The sequence below is a fragment of the Scophthalmus maximus genome, chromosome 20, assembly GCF_022379125.1.
Source record: "Scophthalmus maximus strain ysfricsl-2021 chromosome 20, ASM2237912v1, whole genome shotgun sequence".
Classification (NCBI taxonomy): Eukaryota; Metazoa; Chordata; class Actinopteri; order Pleuronectiformes; family Scophthalmidae; genus Scophthalmus; species Scophthalmus maximus.
This window is the reverse complement of record NC_061534.1, coordinates 7,987,331-8,014,888: the sequence shown is the minus strand read 5'-3', so window position 1 is coordinate 8,014,888 and position 27,558 is coordinate 7,987,331. Positions and strand designations below refer to the sequence as shown.

The window sequence follows — 27,558 nt, the reverse complement described above, 5'->3', positions numbered from 1 at the left end:
GGGACAGACCAGGGTCATACATGCAAGGGTAGCGAGTTGTACAAAGAAGAGTGCATTTATATGTTAGATATGATAACAGTTTATTTGCTATTTACAGTATTTCAACTTTGAGAACTGTATTCTTCTTGCCATGTTCCCATTTTCATCTTTGCTTCATTACGTCGTGCAATAATCGATGCAGTTGCCACATCACTTTCTTCGATGTAGGTGCTGTTTGCAAAATGTACACTTCACTTTGACATGTCACGATAAGAAACTGATATGATATGAGTTCCCCTCTATCGTCTGAAGTTAAGGAACGGAGCTCATCGTTACAGGTGGTCTCATATCAGATGCTGCACATCCAGCAGACTGGCCCTGCTAGATGCTTCGTTTCTCGAGCTGATTTAAAGCACCTGATTACACTTCTGAACTGAATTAACAGGGAGACTGAGTACACTGTCAGTATTGTTGTAGATCTGCAGAAAGCTCCAACTGCCAGGTCATGTGGTTGTGAGGAGGGAAAACCTTTATGTACCATTTCAGTTGGTTCTGTAAAGTTTTATTTTTTGTGAATGGCTCATAATATATGCGCCTAAGCTGACAATGTAGGATTAACTCTCCACTAAGTATCTGAATGCAGAGACGATGAATTACAAAGAGAAAGCAGTCGTGAATAACAAACATATGCCAGTGTGTGACCAGTGAAAGCAGCAGGTTTGTTTGTAGTTTTGTATTGCAGTGATCATCCCAAACATATCCTGTGGGTCGGACGCTGGGACAAAAATGTGGGCACAAAGCCGAGATTGCTTTGGCACGATTCAAATTCTTTGACGCTTTGTACAAAGCTGATGTTTAATGAAGGCTAATTTTCCTGCATGATGCATTTATGTGCTTCAAGACCACCAGGTGTTTTCCGACACGCCTCCCACCCAGGCAGGTATGATCCCTAACTGTGTCACCAAAACACCAGTGACGTAGATTCCTTGCTTGCTGTCACAGACAACACTGACAAAACCAGAGCTGACTCTCACACCTCTGTACTGGACACTTTTCTGATCCACATTCCCATAGCAAGTTAAGTTCATGTGTAAAAAGCCTATCTCCTAAATAAATTGTGTCAAATCATGATTTGCTAAATTCCAAGACGGAGAGACTGATGTCAGAGTCTGTGGCTGGTAGCTGAGACAGGAACTCTGCTGCCTCCCTTTCCCCTTCCTCTCAAGCAGAGTCAGGGGGTGAACGCCTGTTTGAAGCTCTCCCTCTGGGCTCCAGGGTTCTGTGGGATCCGGGTGTGCTGACACTGTTAGCACGCCTGATATGAGAGCCTGATCAAAGCTGGCTCATTCTGCCTGACCGGTTTCCACGGGATTAAGGATTAGGGAGACAGGAAGCTGGGAGAGGCACAGAGACAATCTGGGTGAGACAAAAAGGGATAGTGAAGGTTATGGAGTGAAAGGGATGGAGAAACGCTGAATGAGAGTCAAAAGACAATGGCAGAGGCCATCTTGAGAAACAAAAGACAGAGAATAAGGGTAATGTCACAACAAGTTAATCAGTACACTGTGAATGGAACAAAAAGCATTAAAAAGAACACAATAAATGTTTGAGGTGATTTTAAAGATCTTTCTTCCTATGGGAGCTCTGTCACCTCCTGTTACCAACCGAGTTCTCCCAGAGGATCAGGCTGCGCCGCAGTTTGTGAAGTGCTGTGTCTGATAAGTAGCTGGGAGAGACCGCTCGTCTTTAGTAGCGAAATTTTGAAATCAATTCTAAAACTAACAGGCAGTCAGTCATGTGTGGAGCTACAAAAGGGGGGCGTGGGTGGCTTGCTGCTGCAGTTCTGCAAACAGGAAAAGGAATCTGACTAGAATTACAATCGTCTGAATGTAACAAGAAGAATGTTTTCTTAGGATGTTACTTTGGAAATGCACCATTAAAGCAAATATCAGAATCTAAGGACTCATCCAGATGATTAAATATATAAATGCAGCATTAAATGACCGCTCAAGAGGAGGGGACGGTCGGTTTGGATTGAGCAGATGTTTAGGGGAATCAATCATATACATTAAATGGGGTAACATGGATAAAGAGACACACGGTGAGGGAGAAAGAACGGGGACAAAACACCACCTTCCTGCCAGCCCCGATGAAAGGTCAGGGAGGGGGAAAGTTGTTCACCCCCACCAGATGTGCACTTGCACTGGCCCATAGCCAATTAATTATCTCACAGTTCACGACACCAGGCTCGGTGTCCAGGCAATTACATTACACTACACGCCCAGAGCAACCTGATCTGGGGATTTTTTTTCCTGCTGGACAGTACGTGTTTATGTTTGAGTGTGTGAGGAGGAAGGGAGGAGTGTCTTTACAGACCGGTGGCATCCATAATGACCGTGCAATAATTCACGTCATGCCCCAGCGCTGCGATCAGTGTGTTTCTGTGTGTTCATGCATGTGTTCCCTGTAGCTGCACTATACAAAACATGTTGTTTTGTTTTTTCTTCTTTCTTTTTTTCTCTTGTTCCCAGAGATTAACAAGCGGTGGAAGAACCAACCATTCCCACCCCATGGCATGCTGCCTTATTTGCCCCAGCCTCTATCAATTCTTGGTTATAGCCAATAGCAATAAAGGAAGTGGTCCCACTGTCACAGAAACAGTTGGCACGGAAACAGCACATTACACCATCGTCCAATCCCCCTCCCATTCCTTTGTCGTCACGTCTCCCCTCCCCTCCCTTCCTCTCCTTTCGCCGGTCCCCTCCTCCTCCTCCTCTTCACTCTCTCACTATCTTGTATGGTTTTTTTTCAATCATCAATGAAATCACAACCAATCCTGTTGCTGGCCTGTCAGCAACAATATTATAACCTCAGGAAACAGATGTGGTTCACTGTATCGCCTCCATTCTAGCCAGCAGGGCTCAGATTCCTTAATGGCCAATGTATATTTCATCATTATAGCATGAAATAAATATATGCTGGATGTTGTAGCCACCCCATCAGAGCCTGTTTTCTCTCTCTCTCTTTCTCTCTGTTACTCTCATGATTTAATCCTGACCATTTCCCCCTTCGCTCTCTACCCCTGCTGACTCCTCCCTCCATTTCTGTCCTGCACTCCCTCTCTCCGCCTCTCCGTCTCTGGCACACTCAAACACACGCACACATATATACACGCCCTCCACCCCCATCGCTGCAGTGTCTCAACTGCCTTGGAGCAAACAAGAGAGGATATAGAACGCAGACATTCGTAAGACAGCAAAAGAGGGGCGCTGAAGGAGAGATGTACGTGTGCGTGGGCTTTGTGTGTGCGCGTGTGAGACCCTCTGCATATGAGGAAGAAATGAAGATGAAGCAGCAGGACTAAAGGTGGATTGCACACAGCCTTTCTCTCCCTGCAAGGGCTTGTCTGCAGTATCCTTTGTAAATGGATGCTGGCTTGTGAACACGGTAAGCCTGACTACTCTCACACAAGCTTCTTTTTTTTTTTCTTTCAATTTTTTTTTGTAATAATCACCACAAGGATGGCCTGCTTTCCACACACAGGAGTGATGAGTGAGATTATAGCAGTTCTGTAGAGGGCGAGTGTGTTTTCCTGATGAAACGGGGAAGGTGATGTTCAGAGATGGCACCATGGAAAGCAGCCTGTCCAGTCCCCTCCTCCACCCTGCTCGCTCTGTGCCAACGGACGCCGCTATCTTATGCTTACAATTTGACTCATCATCTCCCCGAAGCATCCCTGATTCCTGACTCTGAATGCAGTGCGATAGTTCGTGTAATTACTGTATGTAGGACAAGTAAAGGATGCATCAAATGTGTGTATGTGCGTGTGCGTGTGCGTGTGTGCATGTTTGAATGTCTCTGTGCTGTGTCTTTAATCTCTGGAATAGAAAGAGGGGGAATGAGTGCTTAAAAACACCATCACACACAATCAGGTGTCCAGTGCTTACAACTGGCTCTACGCTGAATGTGACTGGGCAGTGGGAGGTGTACAAATCCCACGGAGCCTGGCTCTGCAGGCACCGGGATAAGGAGGTAAAAATTATGGGCCGACAGCAGCACAGGAACGTTGTAAGATTTGCCAAAGGAGCTCACCATCTGCAGTCCTACGGGAGGGAATTTACATTGACGGTGATTAATAATCGAACGCTGGGATCTGTTTGGTTCACTTGTGTCCAGCTGTCTGAGTGTGTGTGTATGAATGTATGTCTTAATGGTGAAAGTAGCAAGGAGGGAGAGAAGAACGTGGTCATTACTCAGCAGGCTAAACAGGATGATTTGTGACATTTTCTGTCTCTACAATCTTTTCTGTCTCTACAATATTTTTTTAGCAGATCATTATAAATCTTTTTTTTTTTTTTTTCCAGTGGGGACTGGGATCGGTTTGCGTAGCACCAGGAGAGCATGTGTACGTGTGTGTGTGTACTGTATGTGTGCTTGTGTTACATGCTTCAGAGACAGGGAGAGGGAGAAGCAGTGCAGGGAGGGGTCGAGGGGCTGGGGGGGTTTAACAGTAGGGAGGCAGATGGGGCAGAGGGGCGGAGGTTGATGCAGCAGAGAGCAAGAGAACGAAAGAAGGAAAGGGAAGATTTGGAACAGATTGGATGAACGAGAGGGAGGAGAAGCTGTGATAATTTCACGCGGGTAGAAAGAAAGTGCTTTTCTGAGCACAGAGAGAATGCTGGATGTGTCTGTGATAGTTACACCGGCAGCCGCTCACACCGAGGCCTTCAGACATCTGCGAATCAAGGCAAAGATGGTGGATAAATTCCTCTTGAGCACTTATCAGGAATATTAGAATCATACTTTTGCCGAACCCTCTGTAATGTCACTCCATTGGGGTTTGTGGGAAAAAGAAAAATTAGAAACGGAATATTGATCATGGTCACCTCTACGGGTAGATTCCATTTGAATTTGCTCTTAATACTCAAGACATTGTTTTATGTTTTGGAATTCAATTTTTGCAGAATAGAAACCATATGCTTACAGTATGTAACTAACTATTTACAAAAATGCATCTACCGTATATTCTACAATATATTTATTTTTTATCAGTTTCATACCCACCGCTGTCGATGAATCAAACTAATTATAACAATGTATTTTTCAAGAAGACTCAAAGCACTGTGCTGTATACTGACAAAATCAAACTATATTGGTCTTTGTACAGTATACAGTGTAATATTGTTGTAATCATAGGTTGTCTCGTCATAAGATGACCCCCAAAATCTGAAAATTCTAAATTCTTCATGCTGCTGTATGAGAGAGAAAATGCGTGTCATGTTGCCGCCATATCAGTTACTAAAGAAAAAATAACTGCAGCCAATGATATCATGGCCAGAGTCAGACGCACCACAGTAAATGTTCTGCACGCAAACAACACTTTGCAGACAAGACTGTCTGTGTTTGCAGCCACATTCTGGAGCATCTTTGATGATTTTTGTACAGTTTTGATGTTGTTCTCCACTCAATATCAACTACTCCAGGCTCAGACACTGGTTGATAACCAATCGCAGACAAACCAAGGTCACGTGCACGATGACAACAGTTCCCATCAGTTCCCATCCGCCCGGCATGCTGCGTTAACATCTAATTCATCGTTACATTTAAGCTGTAAAATGTTCTGAGTGCCCTTGGCTTTGGTGGATGATGGATGATGTGGTCCCATGTGAAATATGGAAGGTCAATCACATGCTTCCATCATGCTTTCACCAGGTTTCACACAACATCTACACAAAAACTGGAAAATGTCATTATAAAGGGTATAATGACATTTTTAAAGACCAGTTGAACATACAAATATCATTTGATTTTGATCTTCCATTTAGTTATTTTTGAGCCAAATTCACAGACCCTGACCTGAACAGGATATTCCTGTCAATGGAATATGAATCAGCTACTTCCAGCAGCACCAGTTGCTAAGGATTTGTTCGTCTTATTGAAATGGTCGTATGCCGTATGGCCCAACTCATGTAAACCTTAATGCATATTAAAAACAAGAGCAAGAGTGTGACAAAACCTATGCTGAGTTGACCTCCTTCCACCTCTTTTGTTACTTGCTACATCCACTCTCGTGGGTGACATAATGGCAGGGGACAGCAGGGACAGACTTTGTTTTTAAAGTGACAGTGTCTGTTAAGGTAGCAGCCCTTGCACCGAGGAGGACAATCTACCCGGTGCACTTTTAGCCGCCCATAACCTTGTAGGTGAGAACAGCGCCGACTTGGAAATTTGGACTCAGCTCTATTACAGTTAAGTACCAAGGGGGCCCAGTGTAGCTCCGACGGCAGCCTAGTTACAAAGACGATTAATCTAAGATGTCATTTATTTCCTGGAAAAGGAGCGGCAGAATTATCACAAAATTCTCATACGTCAGTAAATGTGAGAACTAACATGACGACTGATCGTCACGCAGAGGCATGGAAAATATCCCATAAAACCATCAAGCAAAAATGTGTCCCTAAAGTCCGCAGTTCTCAGTTGCTTTGTCACCCTGTGTGTTGAGACAAGGCACTGGTCTCATTCAGCTGGCTCAGCGTTTGTGTTTGTTTTGGGTCTTTAATCCTCGCCAGGTACTGGGACAAAGTGTCATCTCCACACAAACGGCTGCAGGAGAGACTTTTTGGCAGCCGTTCCCTTTTAGACACGCGCCGATGTAGAGCGGACTAATAAATGACCTAACAAAAGTTGACTTAGCATCAGCGAGGAGGGCCGCCGGCTGAATCGAACCCAATCTTAGGGAGGGGCTCCGTGAAGGGGCAAGGATTCATTTATGTTTTTTTGGTGTTGCATAAAACAACATCAGCTCAATTCATTGCTCTCCGTCCCCTTGCCCTCCTTTCTAATCGTTCCTGGTAGTCACATACAGGGGCCTGTCTGTTTTCCCGAGGCCGCTAGAGTGAGAGGGCCTTACTTCCAGCACTTAAATCAGAGAGGGCAGAGCAGAGGGGACTAACAGAGCAACTTTGTGTTCCACTGCACACACATAACAGCGGTCATATGACAACAAGGAGGTGGTGGAGTAGCTGGGTGGGGAGGGAGGAAGGGGGAGTGATGAGGGAGTGCTATGGCCTGAAAGAAACGAGACAGAGAGAGAGACAGCGTGTGTGTGTGTGTGTGTGTGTGTGTGTGTGTAACATGTATGCCGACATGCATTGTGTGTTGCATTCTGTGATATTAATACAGACCTTCGTTGGAACACAGCCGAAATAAAGTTGTAATGCAGAACATGTGAGCCTATAGCGTGAAGTTGGTGGTGCATGTCAGGGAACTCTACACATTCTACTTTTACCATAACCATTTCTATTTTAACAATGAATAAAAGAGCTCGATAGTGTGCGCGCTATTTTGTATGAGCAGACTTCCAGGGTTTCACGTGAAGTGAAATGTTTGAACATGTGACATTTTCTCATATCTGTCCCCTTCCCACACAATCATCATGTAAACAGAATACAGTGCTGTCATTGTTATCTGTTGGGGTACTGGCAGCAGCAAGATTATATTTTTGATTAAAAGATAGATTCTTTTTTTCATCATTGAGGTAAATCACAATGTTTCACTGATTCATTTCATGGTGCTGATTGGGCGTGTTAATTGCATTGGCTGAAGCATGAGATATTTTCCTTTTCCTGTTCCAGTTATTAAATCAACATCTGCACGTAAAGTCTGCGGCTTGTAGAGTGTCCGTTACCTATGACATCCTTCTGTTGCATCAAAGGTTGATCTCATCTGTCACGATCCAAATTAATATCACGTTGGAGTGTTTTTTTGAATGTAGATGAGGATAATTATAGCGCTACCATTTTTTTTTTAGATCTCCGCATTATACACTGTAATGGCAGAAATAATTTCTGTAAGAGCACATTAACATCTGTGTTCATCAGCAGCAAATGAACATCAGACACATTACCAAAGGCTGACACACATTAGACATTTGCGTGTACACTAGTTCTCTCACACACACACACGCACACACACACACACTCACACACACACACACACACACACACACACACACACACACACACACACACACCCTAGACTCTAATGTCCACCCTGTGCCATCTTATCCTTTCACATCAGACGGCCTACCAGTAGCTCAGCCTGTGCACAAGCATGCCATTGTCATCACTGTCTGGCCTTGTGACTCAGTGTGACCCGCTGGATTGGAGCAGGGGGAACACAGACATGGAGATCAGCAACGTTAAACAGAGCATTATCGCAAAAAAGCATCTCGCGAGGATTCGCCCCCACCCCGTCTCCACCCTCTCAACTGGCCCACTGATTTGGGGGAGTAGAGAGGAGAACACTGCCCACCATTGTTTTCCATAATGAATGAGTAGTGTCCTCACATGTGCGCAGCCATCTTTCTCTGAAGTCCGCATTCACTGCAGCATGTCGAGCAGTGAGAGCGCAGAAATGTTGAACAAACAATTGTGAGAGCTATGTGAAGAGTTTATGATAATGAGGCTCTAACGTTACAGAGACATGTTTTTTGTTAAGGTTTATGAATGTTTATGTATGAATAGGGGGGTTCACAAAGTTGGAAAAGTTAATTTTCCATATTTCTTGCCGCCACCTGATTAGTATAAATTAGTAAATTAAAATTATAGCTCCATTTTGAACTCTAGATCTTTTTGCGACACATTCGACTTTTTCACTGTCTGTCTACCATTTTATTGCTTGGCTTTTCCTCGGCTTTTTCTGGGCTGCTGCCTTTGGGTGTTACTGTAATAAGAGCAGATGAGACTCAACTATACAGTAAATGTGGACGCTGCAAAATTAAAACTGTAGAGGAAATTTCAACGATTTTAACACAATATGCCAACCACTTCGTATCAAAAGTATACATGCAGCTGGCTTAAGGAGATTCTGAGTATAACAGTAATAATTCCTTAGCACAAAAATCCTCTCATGGCCTCGATATAAGTGACAATATAAATTGTGACAAGAATCCTGGATAATCCATTACATGCAATGACAGATCATTTCAAAGAGAAGGTGCTATCTGCCATCCGAGGCTCTCATACACCTCCTCCCTCCAGGAGTCCTCTTGAGTCCCAGACACATGGTTGCTGACAAGCCCTTTTTTGAGACTCTGACAGCCCATTTAAATGTCTCCTCACTGCATAAATGTGGTTAACTCGCAATTCTTTTGCGGCCTGAATGACAAGGAAGGCCCGCTGCTTGTTAAATGTTCGCCCAATCTTTTATCAGCAATAGATAACACAAAAGGGGACTACACTTGGATTCATTACAGTGAAATGAGCTTTTCGGCAATTTTTACACGGCTCTATTATGATCTGATGGCAAATCTTGCTCAGGGTGGTACAGACTGCTGAATCGTGCTGAAGATTGCTCGGTCTGCGACCTATATCTCATATGATTCTGACGCAGGACGGAGCGACCACAAAGCTCTGACTCATGAAAAACAGGCCTTCTAGGTTGGAATATTTCATTCACTTTGTTAAACTGAAATATGCACAGCAGAGCACGCATTCAGCTTTTCACGTGCACCGAGACACGCGGCACATCTTACAGAGGCGTCACATGATACAAGGTTATCCACAGAATCAGCGATCAGTGTTACTAGATCCCATTGAACTGATCATTCTTCTGCTGGAAGCACGAAATTGACAGTCAGGTTTTTTGTCCCAGATTCCACAACATTACAGTTGCAGCACGTCCAGTGTATAAATTGGACACAGAAACCAATAGTGCTCGGCAGATCTCCAACCTATAATTTAAAGCTTCCCTTTTTGCTTTGGCTAATCCGAAATCTTTCCATAAACATGATCTGATTTGCGGAGCTGGATTTCTGGCTTGCATTTCCTGCTAACTCAATACTGATTTTACTTACAGTAAAGAGACAACTGTCCATTCAAGTCAATCTCACTTTCTGTCTTTTGCCTTCAAAACTGGAACAAATTTTCACCCTGTTACTAAGCAGTTAGAAACGCAGAGAAACGTGTTGGTTCTTCGCTTTGTTTTGAGCACCGAGATATGATAAATGTGATGTGGGGAGAAAAAAAACTCAGGTTATTTGTAGGAGTTAACTCAAAACCAGTCTGAAAAAGGATTTTCACAGATTAACATGACAATTGCTGAAGAATCCATTTTCATCTTAACTTATATAATGTGCAGTTTTAGCTGCTAGATGTAATATTCCTGGAAACCTTGACAGACTGCTAAAATGTCCAGTGCCACTTTCAAACAGCTCTGGCAGAACTGGCTTTTGCTTTCAGGTACAGTAGTAGAGAGTGCACATAGCCTGTTTCTTTTTATTTGATATCTTTTATCTGATATCTGGCTGCACGGTGGTGTAGTGGTTAGCACCTTCGCTTCACAGCAAGAAGGTTCTGGGTTCGAATCCCGGTTCAACCAGGGCCTTTCTGTGTTGAGTTTGCATGTTCTGTGTATGCGTGGGTTCTCTCCGGGTTCTCCGGCTTCCTCCCACAGTCCAGAGACATGCAGAATGTGGTTAGGTTCATTGGAGACTCTAAATTGACCGTAGGTGTGAATGTAAGAGTGAATGGTTGTCTGTCTCTGTATGTGGCCCTGTGATAGGCTGGCGACCTAACCCTGCCTCTCGGGATTGGCTCCAGAGCCTTAAATGGATAAAAACGGTAGACAAATATCTGAAATCTTTTTTGTCATTTTAGATTCAAAGATTCCATCTTAAGCTTGGAAAAGATTTTTTTTTTATTACTATTTTTCAAAAACCTGCTACACCCATGTTAAGTGCCGTGTATGTGGCAGAAATATTACAGGGGCACCTCACATCAACACAGATACTTTTCAATTTGAGTATCTGTCAGTAGGATCTCTGTAATATTCCCCGCTATCAACTAAAACATTAAACTCAAAATTAATTAATTCACATTTTATTTGAAATCTACATTACTTATAAAATTGGTCGATATTGAGTCACCAATATAAAAGGTATACTTATACTTAATGCGAACCAATACAATAACCCTACAATAATGTCTAGTTATGTTGTGAGAGGGGTGTTGATTAACATTCAATTCATTTGAGGCTCTGATGTACACGTGAGAATATCCAAAAATGATCCTAATTTTGGCATGAACATGAATAAAATGCAAAAAATATGGGTAAATTATGTCCATATAATGTCCACATATACAAACTACACAAATTGTACAAAGTATTTTTACAATGTATTTCTTTCATGGCTATCTACCTCCCTCAAAAACACATTCTCTCCAGTCAGAGCAGCTAATAGTGAGTTTGAACTAGACTTGATTGGAGTCATGTGTAGCTCATCAGCCACAAAGATGTTGTGGTCAGTGTTAAGCATAGTACTTCAAAGATTGAAACCTCATGTCTTCAACCCAGAATTGAATTTTTCCTTTAAAATAAAAAGGAATGTTCAATCATTTTTTCCTGATAAAAGACTTGCCCTTTTGCATCAATCGGTGTTATCTCCTGCTTTTGCTTGACGTTATCAAATCCTGGCTTATCGTCTCTTAGCAATATTGACTTCCTGTAATTCTCATTCAAATCTATTGGTTTGGAAAAAATTTAAGTGCCTCAGTTTGAGAAAGCTTTACAATTATTTATTGATGAATCTAATGGAAGTGACATTTGTTAGTTTAGTAATCAGTCACAAAGCATAAAAGAACACTTTTGTGGGGTTTGATTTCCTTCCATGTGCAAATTGAAAGCGGGATGTCATGGGAATATTTACCTTTACAGTGCTCTAATGAAAAGGCAGGAGCTGCCGTAACATGTCTGCTCCTGATTAAATATCTAAAAAGCTCCAGTGATTATAACCGCAAGACTGTGATTGCTTTGTCAATGACCAACCAAGCACTGCTAACATGTATATCAATATGCAAATGTTATCCTCCCACAGAATTAAAAAAACAGGGGTTTTTTTGCCACACTGCAATTTAACTCAAGTGTGCTCTTTCCAAGGGGGGTGGTTCTTCAGTTTTAGTTTATGCAGCAGCAGATTATATATTCTGATGCAAGTGTAGTAGTAGTGTTAAAGGAGACATATTATGCTCATATTCCTGTTCATAATTTTAATTTGGGTTATTACTTGAGAAGGTTTACATGCTCTAATGCTCCTTAAACACATCAGTTTCCTCAAACTGTCCATTCCTGCAGCTCCTCTTTTCAGCCTCTGTCTAAAACACTTGGTTTTAGCTCTTTAAGGCCCTCTCTCCCGATAAAGCCCAGTCTGTTCTGATTGGCCACCTGGCCTACTCTGTTGTGATTGGTTGACTGCTTCAAGCGTGTGTAGGAAGTAATATGGTGACGTCACCATGTTGGGCTACTGACCCAGGAGCAGCGCTTTCTTTCCAGGGGAGACTTTTTACATACACAATTTTCATTACTTATGCATTCATTATGTTTCTCTTTAAGTCTTCCTCTCTGGTGCATTTCAAATCGCTGCCCTGTGTGGAAAAAAAAAATGCCAACAATCACGTCTGTCTGTATGAGGATTATTTGGCCCAAACATCAGTTTAACAGATTTTCTGTTATATATGCCTTCATTTGAGAATTAAAACTGTCCGTGTTTTCCTTCCCCCTCCCCCCTTAATCAACTGTTGGTCAAATGCCTTTTCTGACTTCTGTTTATACCAAACGCTCTCATCGGACCTTATCCGTGACGTGCGGGGCCAGTAAAAGCTGTTGTGAGGAAAAGTATGCCAATTGATCACCTCAGACTTTCTCACTAATGCATTGCATATTCACTGCCTCTGTGGCATCACATGAATTAATAACGTCGTCCCAGCAGTCTCGCTTAGAGGCCTTCTTTTGCTCAGCAACTTCCTATCCAAGAAATTTCTCTCTTTTATTTCAGTATATTTTTAACTGTGGATTTCTATACAACAGTTTACAATTTTCACATACACATATGTGTGTATATATATATGAGCATAAATACAATTTCTATACTATTCTCTATACACTTTCTATACAATTCTCTATACACTGTCTATCACAACGGTCTGTATTTCATCCAAAGAAATTATAGCTTTTGTACGATTTGGAAAAACCGTGAATACAGAACTGAGAAAAAACAAACATATGGCTGGACTTGGAAGGTGCCATTGAGCCCATAAATACCTGAAACAGCCCAGAGGTTTGATCAAAGTTACACTAACTGCTTAATTGTGACACAATTGCAGGACTTAGTACACATTTAGGGATTAGCTACTGCTTCACTCGTGGGGTTTCAGATACTATTGTAAAGATCAATCTGCTAGATTCCAGTAAGACTCTGACATTGTATATGGACACTGACCAGACAGCCTTAAGTAATTCAGTAACCCGTTTTTGTCAGGCAGCCAGGGGGACGCTCGAAACAGGAAGCAACCTTCCAGCCACTGAAACAGTTTCCTTTGGATAAGAAAGCATTCACGCAGCTGGTGCAGCTGATCGTAAGGCATGTGAGCTGTTTTATTTTCTGTGTGCGTGTACTGTATGTGCGTTTGCTGGAGGGAATCTATATCTGCTGGAATGCTCCTTTATGTAATGCCATCATCCATCATTGAGACAGAGATAACATTGGACTTTCTGTCTCTGCAAGTAACCGATGCAAACCTCATTTAACTGGAGAGGGACGAAGGATCGTCTTTACCTCTTCTCCATTTGAAAAAAATTTCTTTCGTCCAATAGGAAGACATGCTGGCAGGTCCCCATACCAGCAGCCTCTCCTCTAGCCATGATGAATGATGGTGACACAGAGTTCAGAGGGCCTGTTAACCCATTGGTCAAATGGATATGAATCACAGAACAGTCATCAATTTCACGAGCACGATATTGTTCTGAATAGTCAACTTTCAAACTGGCCATACATGTGCTAGTCCCCAGGTTGCTGCTCACAACTCCTCTTTGCCCTTAATAAAAGGGCTATTTTCTTGCTGTAGTTCATTTTGATGTAAATGAGTAATGGTTAAGCGGTTCACAAAGGGGAAATATGATTGCTTGCTTGTCGACTGTTCCCCCTGCCGCCTGGCCATGGCAGTTTCATTCTCAGTGGAACACCTCATTCAATACCACTTGAAATGCAAGCCCGCTGCCCAAAGCGTCGACAAACACACCTGCACACCTCATTCATAAAACATTGCAAGATGACCAAAAGAGCACCTGTGCCTTTCACCCTTCCATTAACGTGGCACACTTTTTTCCATTTCATTCATGGAAATAATACACCTTCTGCGTTTGTTCTCCCTCATCTCTGACACGCCCGAGCACGAGCCACTTTCCCCACATCTGTCAACCTCATCATTACACATCACACCACTGGGCGAGCGCATCCCCTGCGTCGCTGGGCGTCATATGTGGTTTAATTTGATATGATGTAAATCATGTTTTCAACAGCGCGGTGCAAATTGATTCACACCAACATATGGATTTAACATGCTTGTGTAGTACTTCAATATAACTGCCATACAACTCAATGTACAATTGGTGAACATCTGAGTGACATGAGTTATTGGTATAGCTTGATAGCTGGTATAGCTCAGTGAGTAACACTGCTACATTTAGTACAGGAGGGTTGGGGTTTGAGTCCAGGTCATCTGTGTATGCCCTTAATGCTACCTGCCTCAAGTGTCAGCAAAATTACGAGGGCTTTCATCTCTTACCATGACACCTTTCTAAATGTGGTAAGGTGGTAATCTAGAGGAAAAACCCACACTATTTAAAGTACTTCCTTTGTCTTCATCTGTAGATGTACTTATTCTAAACAAATGTTGTGTCCAAGCAATTAAAAACTCACTCTTCAATCAAATGTGATTTCAATTGCATTTTTGTGGACTCAACAACCTCAGTGGGAAAGCAGAAAGTGTTATACAACAGAAACACACAGTGACTACATGTGCTCATCTCTAAAACAGGGCATGATTGTAATTATTTGCAGCATGGTAACTAAATAATAGGTGGTAAGCACATGGGAGAGCCAATGGGCCCTGTGCAGCCGAAGCGGCAAAGGAAAGGAAGGAGAGTGACTCGGCTCAGTCTGGCTATCACATTACCTCGGCCCTCATGATACATCAAGATGCTGGCCTCTCTCTGTGGCCCCCATGTCTCTGCCGCCACTCACTTACTCTTAAAGTGACATATGCCTCTTCTCTATACCAGAGCCAGCTGCATGACAGCACAGATGTCCACTTTTTTTTTGGGAAGATTGCTTGACATATATGAGAAAAGATTAAAGTCATAGGCCAGAGGAGGTAAGCCTGAAAATGTAGCATCTAAAGATGATGACACTGGAGGCATCATGTGAAATCCTGAATTTACATACACTGCTATTTGTTCCTGCTTGCATTATGGGCTGTTGAAACTGTTATGTTATTTCTTACAAAGCATGTTTTCCTCCTCTAGGCATTTTCTTAATTAATTTTGGTTTATTTTTTTTCCTTAAATTTCAAAGTTCCAGGCATTTCCTCCTGCTGAGTTATGCTCCAGTTATTAGGGTGTAGGTAACCAAGCCGCATTTTCTTCTGTACTGTATAATAGCATGGAAAACATAATGAATAAGAACTTCATGTGATAATAATATGTACTGATTTTGCACTGCCAGCACACAGCTTCCTTGGCAATTATCTTAAGTGGTGTATAACTTCAAAAAGTGCAAAAATACGTGTGCTGCAAATTTCTGAAAACAGCAAATTGAAAAAAAAAAATCTTCACACGCAGCTATAATGTGTTCGGCTCTCGAAATCAGTGATGTGCATTAACCGGTTTGGCTGGCTATGCCTTTTTGAGAGGGTAGTCAGGTGCCTGAAGCCAGGAAACAATGCTCCCCACACTGTTTGTGTTGTGATGCTTTGTTATGGCTCTGTTCTGCTCTGTTTGTCCTTGCAGTCTTTTGAAGACTGGACCTCACTCACTGGGTTATGAGAAATGCTTTCTCTCTATCTCTATCTATTTATCTGTATCTATCTGTCTGTCTGTCTGTCTTGTCTATCTGAGGGGTCTGCAGAGTATAGTTTCAACAACAAAACTAGGCCACAGTATGATTTCACATTTGTTACTCAGCCAGTAGCATGCAGCCTGTTTCAATGTGCATCTATTCATCCCAGAATCCCACAGGCATTCACTGCTCCAAATTAGTTTTCGCTTTAAATCTATTACATAGTAAAATAAAGTATTTTATTAGAATTCATGTCCCCAAACTTATTAGTATTCAGTATTTGTTTTATCCAAGTAAAGGTGCTGCCTCCCAAAGAGCTAATATATCGAAGCAGGATCATGGATGGAAGCAAATATTCTCAGAAATATTTTGATTATTTATTTTCTGCTCACAGTGTGAATCTGTAGGAATCTGAAGGATAACAACACAGATGTCTGGGTAAGGAGAAGAGGCTTTAAAGCAGTATGAAAGTATGAGAGGCACCGGTTTGAGCCTGTTATTTTCCACTGTGGTAGTGAATCAGTTCACCTGATGTCCACCAGAAAGAGGAGTCAGAGGGTGATGCTATTGGTCACAAGGAAACACATTCATCTTGTTGATCCAAAATCAGTTTCCTTTCAAATAGTGGACTTTATATTTCTGTGCCTGTCTCAATGCATATGTTTGACCTTGTTCGTGAATGTGTGTGTGTGTGTGTTTGTGTGTGTGTGTGTGTTGATGTTAAATGGATAGGCGTGGCTCAGAGTCTATGGTTACACAGGACTGCAGATGGATCGAGAGGTGTGTGAGTGTTGGGAACAGAAATCTGAAGAGGTTGTGCACACAGAAAAAGTGTAGCATGGCAGTGGTTGAATGGAGAATGTGCAGGTTGGTATGCATTACGACTGTACATGCTGTCATTGTCAAACAGTTTCAGATTTCCAGTACTGTTTAATAACAGAATTTTTCTCTCTCTGAGTGTGAGGTAAACCCAGGAGGCAATTAAGAAAGGAGGGAGAGGGACAAGCTTTCTCCACAACTGAAAAAATCTGCCTATCAGCACCTCTGAAGCTCAGTAATTAACACAACATGTATTGTTTGTTTAATCTGTACACAAGACGAAGTACAAAAAATGACTAAATGCTGTTACAGCAGGCTGCTAAATTCAGTAAGAGAGCAGAGGTTTTTGTAATGGTCTCGAAAACAGTGGAAACCACACATTACTTTTTTTGTTTATGTTAAACAAACAATATATATGTTATATATATATTTATATATATTAAAAAACAGATATGGTATCCATTTTCTTATCTTACTGTCAAAGCGAATGCAAATAACTTTCCTTTCACATTTAGGTTAATGATGGGCTGGAAATGATAAAAGTGGACTTATTTGTCTTCTTCTTTGTCTTGTGTGTTGGCAGACTCAGAGGCCTTGAGTTGTCTGGGAGATATCACACCGCAGAAGAACCAGAAAATATTTTCTCTGGAAAATCAAGTGAAACAGGCCAAATATCGAACTGAAGTGGATGGTTGCAGAAGCCAAACAAGGGCAACGCAGCGCAAGAGCCATGTGGGAGGAGAGTGAGGGGGGTTTGCTCTTCACACAAATCAAGTCCAAACACGTTCTCTACTGACATTTGAACATTCACCAGCCCTCCTCCAGAGCCTTTCCTCAGGGGGAGCCCCTGCTATGAACCCCAGCTCCCTTGAATTGAGCAGGCAGTCCAACCTCAGTGCCAGGCGCTGTGTTGGCATCCTACAAGTCTGGGTCCTGCCCACACGGTACTCACAGACTGCCCCTGAACAAAAAGAATGAAATACTCCTGAGTCACTTCTCTGTATGGTGACTCTCCTGTCTAGTGTTAAATTGGTCTGTTGTGAGGTTTGGTCTGACTCTTGCCCAGCAAGCTCCTATCTTTATCAAAAACCCTCTCCAACTCTTCCACCAGCTCCACAACTTCATCATAACTTGATTTCACATCAAGCAGCAGCACGAGTTCCTTTGTGCTCACCACGTGGTGGAGGACCATGGGATGCCGCCAGAGCTCGGAGGAGAAGGAGGCCGCGCGACGCTCACGGCGAATTGACCGCCACTTGCGTTCAGAGAGTCAACGGCAGCGGCGTGAGATCAAGCTACTGTTGCTGGGAACCAGCAACTCGGGCAAGAGCACCATCGTCAAACAGATGAAGATCATCCACAGTGGAGGCTTTAACCTAGAGGCATGCAAGGAGTACAAGCCCCTCATTTTGTACAATGCCATCGACTCTCTCACTCGCATTATCCGGGCCCTCACCACCCTCAAGATTGACTTTCACAATCCTGACCGGGCCTACGATGCTGTGCAGCTCTTTGCCCTCACAGGGCCAGCTGAGAGCAAGGGGGAGATCACTCCAGAGTTGCAGGGGGTCATGAAGCGTCTGTGGGCTGACTCAGGGGTCCAGGAGTGCTTTCAACGATCCAATGAGTACCACTTAGAGGACAACACTGCCTACTACCTGAATGACCTGGACCGCATCTCTGCACTTGAGTACATCCCAACTGTTGAGGATATCCTACGATCCCGCGACATGACCACCGGCATTGTGGAGAACAAGTTCACCTTCAAGGAGCTCACCTTCAAGATGGTAGATGTGGGTGGGCAGCGTTCAGAGAGAAAGAAGTGGATCCACTGTTTTGAGGGCGTGACTGCAATCATTTTCTGTGTCGAGCTAAGTGGCTATGACCTCAAACTCTACGAGGACAACCAGACGGTAAGAACATTCTTTTTTAAAAGATAATTCCGGTAATTTTATTTTAATGGGCTTTATTTTCTCCCCTTTTGGGTGATTAGGGAAATGATTAATAGGGATAAAACTATTTGGAATTAGTCCAATATTGAGCTGCCAAACACAAAACGGCTGCAATGCAAATCAATTTGTCCACTCAAAAAAACTGATTCCATGTCAATTGGTGTGAAAAAGGGTTGGATTTCTTCTCCTATCTGACTGGCAGTAATCATCCCAGTCATAATAGTCACTGCAAACTAGCCATAACTTCCGCATGTCCCAGTCCTCCAAAGATGGGCTATGAAAGCTTTGAAAAATGTGGTGCATCATTTGCCTGCCACAATTTGGAAATGCCCAAACATGAACCATGATTTATTGCTCAGATAACAATAAACTATGCTCTCTCAGTTCACTCTACTAAGTGGACGTTGAGATGAACAGGTCTTCAGCAGGATTCAAAGAAGTAAAGCTTTAATTCAATGCGAAAATAAAAAAATGTATCTAAATTTCTGTAAAGTTGCATATGTCTTTTCTGTAAATAGAAAGCTACCTGATTTGAAAGCTGGCCAGAAAATGATGGAAAGACCAAACATTTTTTGGTAGAGATTCATTATTGCACGGACAGACTGTTGAATGGAATTATTGTATTTATTTGTTGATCAGTTACGCTACCAAACAAATTTTACAACTTTTATTCTGATACTAAATGTTTCTTTATAGTTTTGTAAAGAACAATTATGAAAACCTGATCTAAATTTTATGGCCCATATCTAAAGTTCTTTGACTGAGGGCATAAATTGACTTATTTTGTAGGAATTGATAAAATGCAAGGCACTGAATAAAGAGAGTGGTCAGTGTTTGTTATCTCCTTTTCATAGTTGTGGAATTTGAAAAGTTTTAGCACATCCGTCTTCTTATCTGAGTCTTATGGAATAGTAGGGAAGTTATTGTTTGTTTAACTGTTTTTTGATAGTGGAGAGTAAACAATAGATAATATTAAACCTTTTTATGACTACGACAACTATGAGGGGTCATCTATTCTCTTTCTTCACAGGAATGATTACATTTTTTAACATGGAGAGGTTTCAGTATCCAGGTTCACCTTGATGTCTTTATACAGTGTGGACTAGAAATAGCTTGAGTAGAGATGGAACTTTGTTAAGCCTGTAATTGAACTGGCCTGGTAATTCATGGGTTACTGTGATAAAACAGGGTGTACACATTATGCCAGGCTGGAACATGAAATCAATTAGTTTTATAGGTTAAAAATATAGTCTGAGGAGAAAAATGCAGTATGGTGTTAATTGAGTTCACAGAATGAAGTGTGAGTCTGTACCTGTGAGAATTAACAGATTGTGGAGGCACAGTGTTGCATTGGGAGTTCACAGGTAAAAACTTTTTTTTTAAATCTCTAAAACAGGAGGGATCAAAAGTAACAGAAGAAAGACATCCGGAATTTGGAGCAGCCGTCCAGCTGGAGAATCTACAAAAAGTGTACATTAGCAAAGAAGCATGAGTTAAACATTCCAATCCTCGGTGCATTTCTCCTAATTCTGAAATTCGGTTTTGTTGGTTTGTGGTTGAATCATTGACTGTCAATACAATTATATATGGTTAAATACATAAAAGTTAACCACTCATAACACACTCCAACAAGGTTTCTTCAGTTTCTCAATGGTAAACCTTTAAATCTGAAGTACTGAAATGAATGCTAGCTGTGGCCGATTCAAGTGAAACCGTTCCACAAATAGCTCGTCTGTGTTCCCATTAACGGCATCATCCCTCAGCCAATTTGGTGCTTGATGTAGAATTATTTTATGAATGCCATTATTGTCTGTATGTTAGTGTTACTGCTGGAGTTACTGTGTTGAGCACACATGCGTAGTTTTAAACCTCATTACAAGACTGATGCTACTCACATGCAGTCATATGCTTTTCTTGTGTGAGGTTGAAAAAAACCTTGAAAAACTTAATGATTATCCATATATTTTAGTAACCACTTAATCTACTCAGAAAGAGAAGTTAGAGCTTAACCCGACATGTAAATAGTTATTGGTGGGGATCATCCTGAAATCAGCGTCAATCTATTGTGTAACTGTTTTGCTGTGAGGCGACAGTACTTACCACTGTTGAACCACATTAAAGAGTTTAACTTTGTCAAAATTATTGATGAAAGCATGCAACAGACAGGAAACCATGAATGAATCTAGTGATGGTCAGGCATCTCTAAACTTTTTAGCATGGGTGTGGCTTAGAGAACAGTAGCACAATGTGAAAAATAACTCCTTTCAGAACTCATGGCTGAGATCTTGTGGGAAAAAGAAATTTGAAACCCACTATGAACACCAGAATGACTATGGCACTATGAAATTTATGACAAAAATGGCTCAGGCAAGAAGGGGTTTTCAATGAGGATGAGAGAGCCGATGAATTAAACAACAATTAAAGTAGGTGTGAAATAGCTTGACTTTTTACAGCAGCAAAAAGCAGCTCTGGGATCGTTAAACATATGGCACAGGAAGGCCACTGGATGAGTGGGCAACGTCTGGACTTCTTAGGAAATCTTCCAGTTAAGAGCTGGCAGAGGCCTGGTGCCCCATCTACAAGAAATATCTGGACTTGCATCCAGTTCCTTCCATCTGGAAAAACTTGATTATTAACCCTGTTCCCCCAAAAAAACAAGCTTTAAGGAGAACAATGACTTCAGTAGTTATGAAGGGGTTTGATCAACCTTGTGAAAACTGAAATCAGCTGCTCAGTAGATCCTTTTCTGTCTGCATAACGGTGCAAAAGAATGTCGACAGTAATAGCCATTATGCATTTTTAATCTAAGCACTTAGAGGACCCTACCTCACATGAACCGACTTTTATTTGGAGATTTAATTCAGCATTAAATACACTTCAGCTGCATCTATTATTTAAGAAGCTGAATGATCTTGATTTCCACCCTCTCATTATCAAATGGTACCACTCGTTTATGACCGATCATAGACAACAGACCACTGTTAATGGTACTCTCTCAGTCTCCCAGGGTTGTCTGTTCACTGGTCCTTTGTACCTCATACACTAATGACTGCAGATGGGACCTAAGAATCACATCATCAAATTCTGAGATGATAGTGCCATCTGAGGTTTATTGACAAAGGATAGTGACGTAGCTGACCTCTATTCAGAGATACAAAGGTTTGTGTAATGGTGTGAGGACAACCAGTTTGTCTTGAATGTTAAAAACACAGGAGAAACCATGTCACAGTCTCCTTGTACAAATATCTTGGTGTTTTTATTGAAACACAGATTAGTAGCAGATTGCCAAAGCAATTGCACTTTCTACACCGACTCAGAGTTCGCGGCGTTTATCAAAATTGTTAGTCTTTAGTTTAAGAGTCTTATTTGATATGGCATCATAACTTGGTTTGGTAACCGCTCTGCACAGCTTCAGTCCAAACTGGTTGGACGGATGCAGACTGCGTGGAGGATTATAGGGGCAAAACAGCACATGCCCTTGCCCTCTATTTACGAACAGGCCAACTTAGGGAAGGCCAGTAGGATAGTTACTGAACCATCCCATGTTCTACATGCTCCGTCCCAGCTACCAACCTCAGGGTAGAAGGTTCAAAGTCCCTCATAGCAGTTTAAACAGTTTTTAATTTGTCCTGTGTGTGTTCAATTCATGCAATGCTACGGTGAAGCTCTATCCTTTTAATATTTTTTAAATGCTTCAGCAGCTGAGGTAATGTACCTCTAGCATCAGTAGTATTTGCTCTCCGGTTCAATTATAAAACATTGACATCTAGTTAAAAATCCATGTAAGCACAATATGAACCTGCCAGCAATGACACTCTTTACCTTAGCACAACTCCAACTGAGTCAGTAAGCACCTTGCATTATTATATTCCTGTAGATATAGGCATGAAAAATGGATGCAAACTTGCAGCAAAGCAATCATGTAGTGCAACAAAGTCACTGATTCAACTTCCACCCATCTCATCTCAAGTCTAAGTTGCAAACCCTGAAAATACGTGAACCCTAGTAGTATAATGTCTATGTGAATTGTCAAATCTAATTGAAAACAACACAACAGGACATATTACCGAGGCTGAATGGCATAGACAGATGTGGCAAAACTTGGTGTTTGTTGTAAAAAAACAAAAACAATCAGGCAATCTTACCAGTGTCATTAGGGAATTTAAGGATATTCATCAGTTTATTTTAGTGATCAGTGATCAGTGTACTGAAAACAGTCTGCTAATGTGTACAAAAACATGTCAGTTACTCTGAAGGCCCTCATTAGAGGAAAGGTGTTGTTTTCATAATGATAGCTTGTTGTGACCAGTGATCTTTTATACAAATGTCACACGAGCAGAGATCAAAGTTCGTCCAATGACATTGACGCTCGTTCAGTTTCAATGCACCAGCTCACACGAGACCAAAAATACACTTTGAAAATTACAGTACAACATTTACCCATCAACCCATTCCCTGATGTATTTTCCCTGTCCCATCCCTGTCTTCATAATGAATCAGTTGCCATGGTTACTGTTGCTTAGCAACAGGCCAGTCAAATGCTCCTAATCCTGCGCTGTTGACAGTGAGCTGTGACTAGGGAAGGGAGGATGAGAAGGGGAGAAGAGGGGAGGAGAGAGAAAGGGAGGGGGGGGGGTTGCTGTACAACAAACAGCAGCGCTGGAGAGAATCAACGTGAGGTGTATACGTGCATGCATCTATTGTGTGCCTGTGTGTGTGTTTGCGGGAGGCTGAACAACTGCAATGAATTCTGTGTGTGTGAGGATATGAGATTAGCAATTGCTTAAGCTTGTGTTAGTGAAACATTAATTAATGTCAGTTCATGTTTTATTTTTCACAACACAGCAAAGACAACGTAGGAACTGATCTGAATGTAAAAAGACAGTGGCGCTTAAATCACACAGACAAGTGACAGACCTGTGTCTTAATAAAATGTATTCAGACATATTCTCCCTCTCTCCGTCACAGCATGTTAACTGACTAATGGGCTACAACATTACTAATTTGCAATTCAATCGGTCCATACGACATAATGGTGTTTTGAAACAGAGCTTTCCAGGAAAGAACATGTCCTACTTTTACACCAATTTTTTTAAATTTATCTTAAAAGTAACCAAATACCTCTACGACGACCTGCATGGTGGATATACGGAATTTGATATTATCTCCATTATACTCGATGCGTTTGTTTGTTTGTTTGTTTGTTTCATGTCTAAACTCAGCGGTGTTGCTGCCCACTATAACAGAAACATTAGCAATTAGACAGAGAGGGAGAATAAAGAGGGAGCAGGCTGAGAAGTATAATTCTCAGGCGCAGCAGGAAAAAAAACCCATAGTGACAGAAAAAAATAATCATCTTGGTGGATAAGTGCGGACGCCCCTTCTTGTATGGCAGTGACATTTAAAATGAACCTTAATGAATTACGAAGTAATGGCTGCACACTAAGGTGATTTGTATTTGTGGGAAACAAAGCAATTACACTGGGTTGAACTTCCTCATTAATACTTGAGTTTAATTAAGGCCTGCGCCTCTGGAGAACTCTGACAGGAGGAGGCGAGGGGGGAGAACAGTGTGTATGGGTATGTATGTGTGTGTGTATGTGTGTGCCCGCCGTTATCTATCAGTGGGTGTCTGAAGCAAAGGGGGGTCTGCATGCTTTGGTGCTCCTGGGTGCCGCTCTCCCCTTCCCCATTACGAAAGTCTTACTGTAAAGGCGATGTAGTGGCCAGGCGAAGAGTCCAAAGACCCCTCCGGGCTCAACTGGCTGTCCCCTGCCATACTCTCTGAGCAGCTGGGTTCTTGCTTTGACACGCTGAGAAGAGGAGGAGGGAGGTCAAACAGCCTGACAGGACAATGTTTAGGGACCAGCCTGTGGTTCCCCAGGGACACGTCCTCGTACAGAAATCAGAGCTTCTGTTTCAGTCTCATCGGGCTACGACATGTGAGAGAATGGGAGCAAGAAAGGACAAATGTATGGATGGAGAAAGAGACGATTTAACCCTTCAGTGCAGGGGTCTAACACAATTTGCAGACACACTCTCATGCAATTTGTTTTCAGCAAAACCTCAATTTATTTTACTCCTCTCTGTGGTCTCTCATTTTTGTTGTTAAAACAATTGGCGGTTGTTTTGGGGGTTTTATATGACAAAACATCTATTTGCAGAAAATGTATACGGCATCCAGCGCCTTGTGTGCTGTTCTTGTAATTCAAAAGACATCCCAATTTTGGGGGTGCATTTATTATGGGCTTCTCTGTCCGATTTGTAAGACTGCGTAAAAGAATAATTCTTTTCACAACTGACCAGGTTAACCTTAACACAATTGGGAGCTGTATCTGCTGAAAGGGTTACATGCGACTTTAGTCTCGTATAACTGTAGCCTTTTCATCATTATCCAAAAATAGTTCACTTACACCTCTGAATAATCAGGGTTTACTTTGAGTGGGCACTATGATCGTCCATTCCTTCGCTGTTTGCCTCAGTATTTCTGTTTCATGCTGTGAAGATCTTGTGATTTGCTCAGAGCATCATGTTGTTTCCGTAACCTTTTGAACAGCATTCTTCTATCTGACAACATCCCAGTCACAAGCTCCTGGCCAGTCGCCACATGCCAGCAGATCGACTTTCTTTTTATTTCTTTTCTCTTATACATTTAATGTCACATGAGCAAATGTATATGCGCATGTGCACACACACAGAGATTTTTTTCTTCTGCACCAGAACCCGCATAAATCAAATTCAAATTCAAATTTTTTTTCCTTTTCTTCTTTTTTTTAAATAATTTTGTGAATTCCGTGCCCTGCATGTAGTGGAAAAAAAGACGAATGCTAAAACGACAAACAAGTTTTCTAACATGAAAAGAACTAGAATTACCACGTCATGGTTGTATCCCTCCGCCAACCAGTCAAGTTGCTGGAAAAAATCTACCAGTCACATTGTTCATATTTCTTAGTCTTGTGGATTCTCATCTGCGTCCTCCATTTACTGTATCGTATGACTTACTAATTTGTCTAAATGACATGGCAGACGTCAGTGATTTCCATTATAAATCTTAGATTTCCACTTAACTTTGTAGAAGAAAAAACTGTGACACCTAATCGGGTTTTACTGCTGAGAAAGAATAAAGTAGCTTTTAGGCATTTAAAGCGCATAGAGGGAAAAACTAAGAGGAAGAAGTCAGTATATTGTTCTTATAATCCTTATATAAGCTTTCAGAAGTCCCAGTGGCTGAGTGATTCTGTTATGACTAACTGTATAAGGTCAGACCCGTCTGTCCTCAGTGTAAACAGCCTGCCTGTCAACAGTCTTTGTGCCTGTCTCCACATGATCCATTCACATTTTCATATTAAAAAAAATCTTGAATGTTTATCAGCTGTTCTTCACAATACAGTGACAGTGTTTCTGTGACAAACAGAATTGGGGCTTCCACACATCTACTACGCCTGATCGACTCCCAATTTTGGATTAATTGGTTGTAGAGAAGTGATCTGCTGTTTAGCGGCGAATGAGAGAGTTCAAACGCAGGTCTTCATCTGTCTGGGTCTCAAGTCTCTGTTGACACAACAGAAAGCTGTACCATTGGCTGGTCCAGTGAATCTGTGACGTGCTGGATGATTTCAGGCATGCTCTTATCTTCTCTTCGTTTTCATCCTTTCATGGTCTAATTTTCTCATTTGCTAAATCATGTGAATTCAATTGAGTGAATGAGATCTGATAGAGTGTTAGATTGAGGCGGATTTGGGTTCTTGCTTCAAAGTAAATGCTACATCTTCTTGACTGTGAAATCATTTGCTCACGGTCTGAATTCGTTGCTCCTCTCTCTTCCAGAGCCGCATGGCCGAGAGCTTGCGCCTGTTCGACTCCATCTGCAACAACAACTGGTTCACCAACACGTCGCTCATCCTCTTCCTCAACAAGAAGGACTTGTTGGCTGAGAAGATCAAACGCATTCCTCTGACAGTGTGCTTCCCTGACTACAAAGGTCAGAACACCTATGAGGAGGCGGCGGTCTACGTGCAACGGCAGTTTGAGGACCTCAACCGCAACAAGGAGACCAAGGAGATCTATTCGCACTTCACCTGTGCCACCGACACCAGCAACATCCAGTTTGTGTTCGACGCTGTCACGGACGTGATCATCCAGAACAATCTCAAGTACATCGGGCTGTGCTAGGACCTGACGCTGGGTGTGGGGGTGGGGGTGGAGGGTTGGGGGGCGGGGATGGAGCCGGCTGCTCGGCGGCAGTTGGCCCGCCATCGGGCTGGATAAACAAAAAGGCACGTCAGACTGCCTGACAGTTTATCGCTTTGAAGATGTGCGAGAGGGAACTGCCGAGGAAAGAAGTCGTCGGATGGTCAGGGTCAATTCTGTAGATGAAACTGTTTCAGTTGAAACAACAGAGTTGATGGGCCGTGGTCAAGATGGGATTTTTTTTAACCCAATGTGTTTGCACTGAATATGAGTATGCAGAGACACCTAAACACACACACACACACACGCACACCAAACTCACAATCTTATGTTTGCTCACACACAATATCCGCGGATCAACAGTCAAGCACTTGTTTGACAAGGCAACACTGGAAGTTTTAGACAGCTACCCCTATCCGCCTGCCGAACCCGAGACTGAGTAGTGGGTCTGTGCCGGTGGGTTTTCGGTTAATTTTGTCTCCTCCGTTTTATTTGCCTGAGTCAATTAATGCTGCTTTACAATATGAATTTTGACAGAATCAATGTTCTCTTTGGGATTTTCACCCTTACAATTGGTGACCAGTGAGCGCACTTGATGAGATGTAAAGAGAGGCTGTATTTCCGGGTGGGGGGTGGGACAAATTATCAGTAGACATGATGTCACAGGGTTTCTGCCTACAAGAGGAAACTGCCACAGTCTAAAGCTGAAGCAAAATAACATTTGTG

General features: G+C 42.2%; 1 protein-coding gene across 1 annotated transcript; it reads left to right on the top strand.

The window, feature by feature from the left end:
• The first annotated feature begins 3,144 nt into the window (after positions 1 to 3,144).
• gnaz (guanine nucleotide binding protein (G protein), alpha z polypeptide) lies at positions 3,145 to 26,834 on the top strand. Its single transcript, XM_035608866.2, has 3 exons — positions 3,145 to 3,426; positions 17,274 to 18,603; positions 26,470 to 26,834. Exons 2-3 carry the CDS (start codon positions 17,881 to 17,883, stop codon positions 26,812 to 26,814), a joined length of 1,068 nt encoding a protein of 355 aa, XP_035464759.1. The 5' UTR covers positions 3,145 to 3,426; positions 17,274 to 17,880; the 3' UTR covers positions 26,815 to 26,834.
• Positions 26,835 to 27,558: the final 724 nt, after the last annotated feature.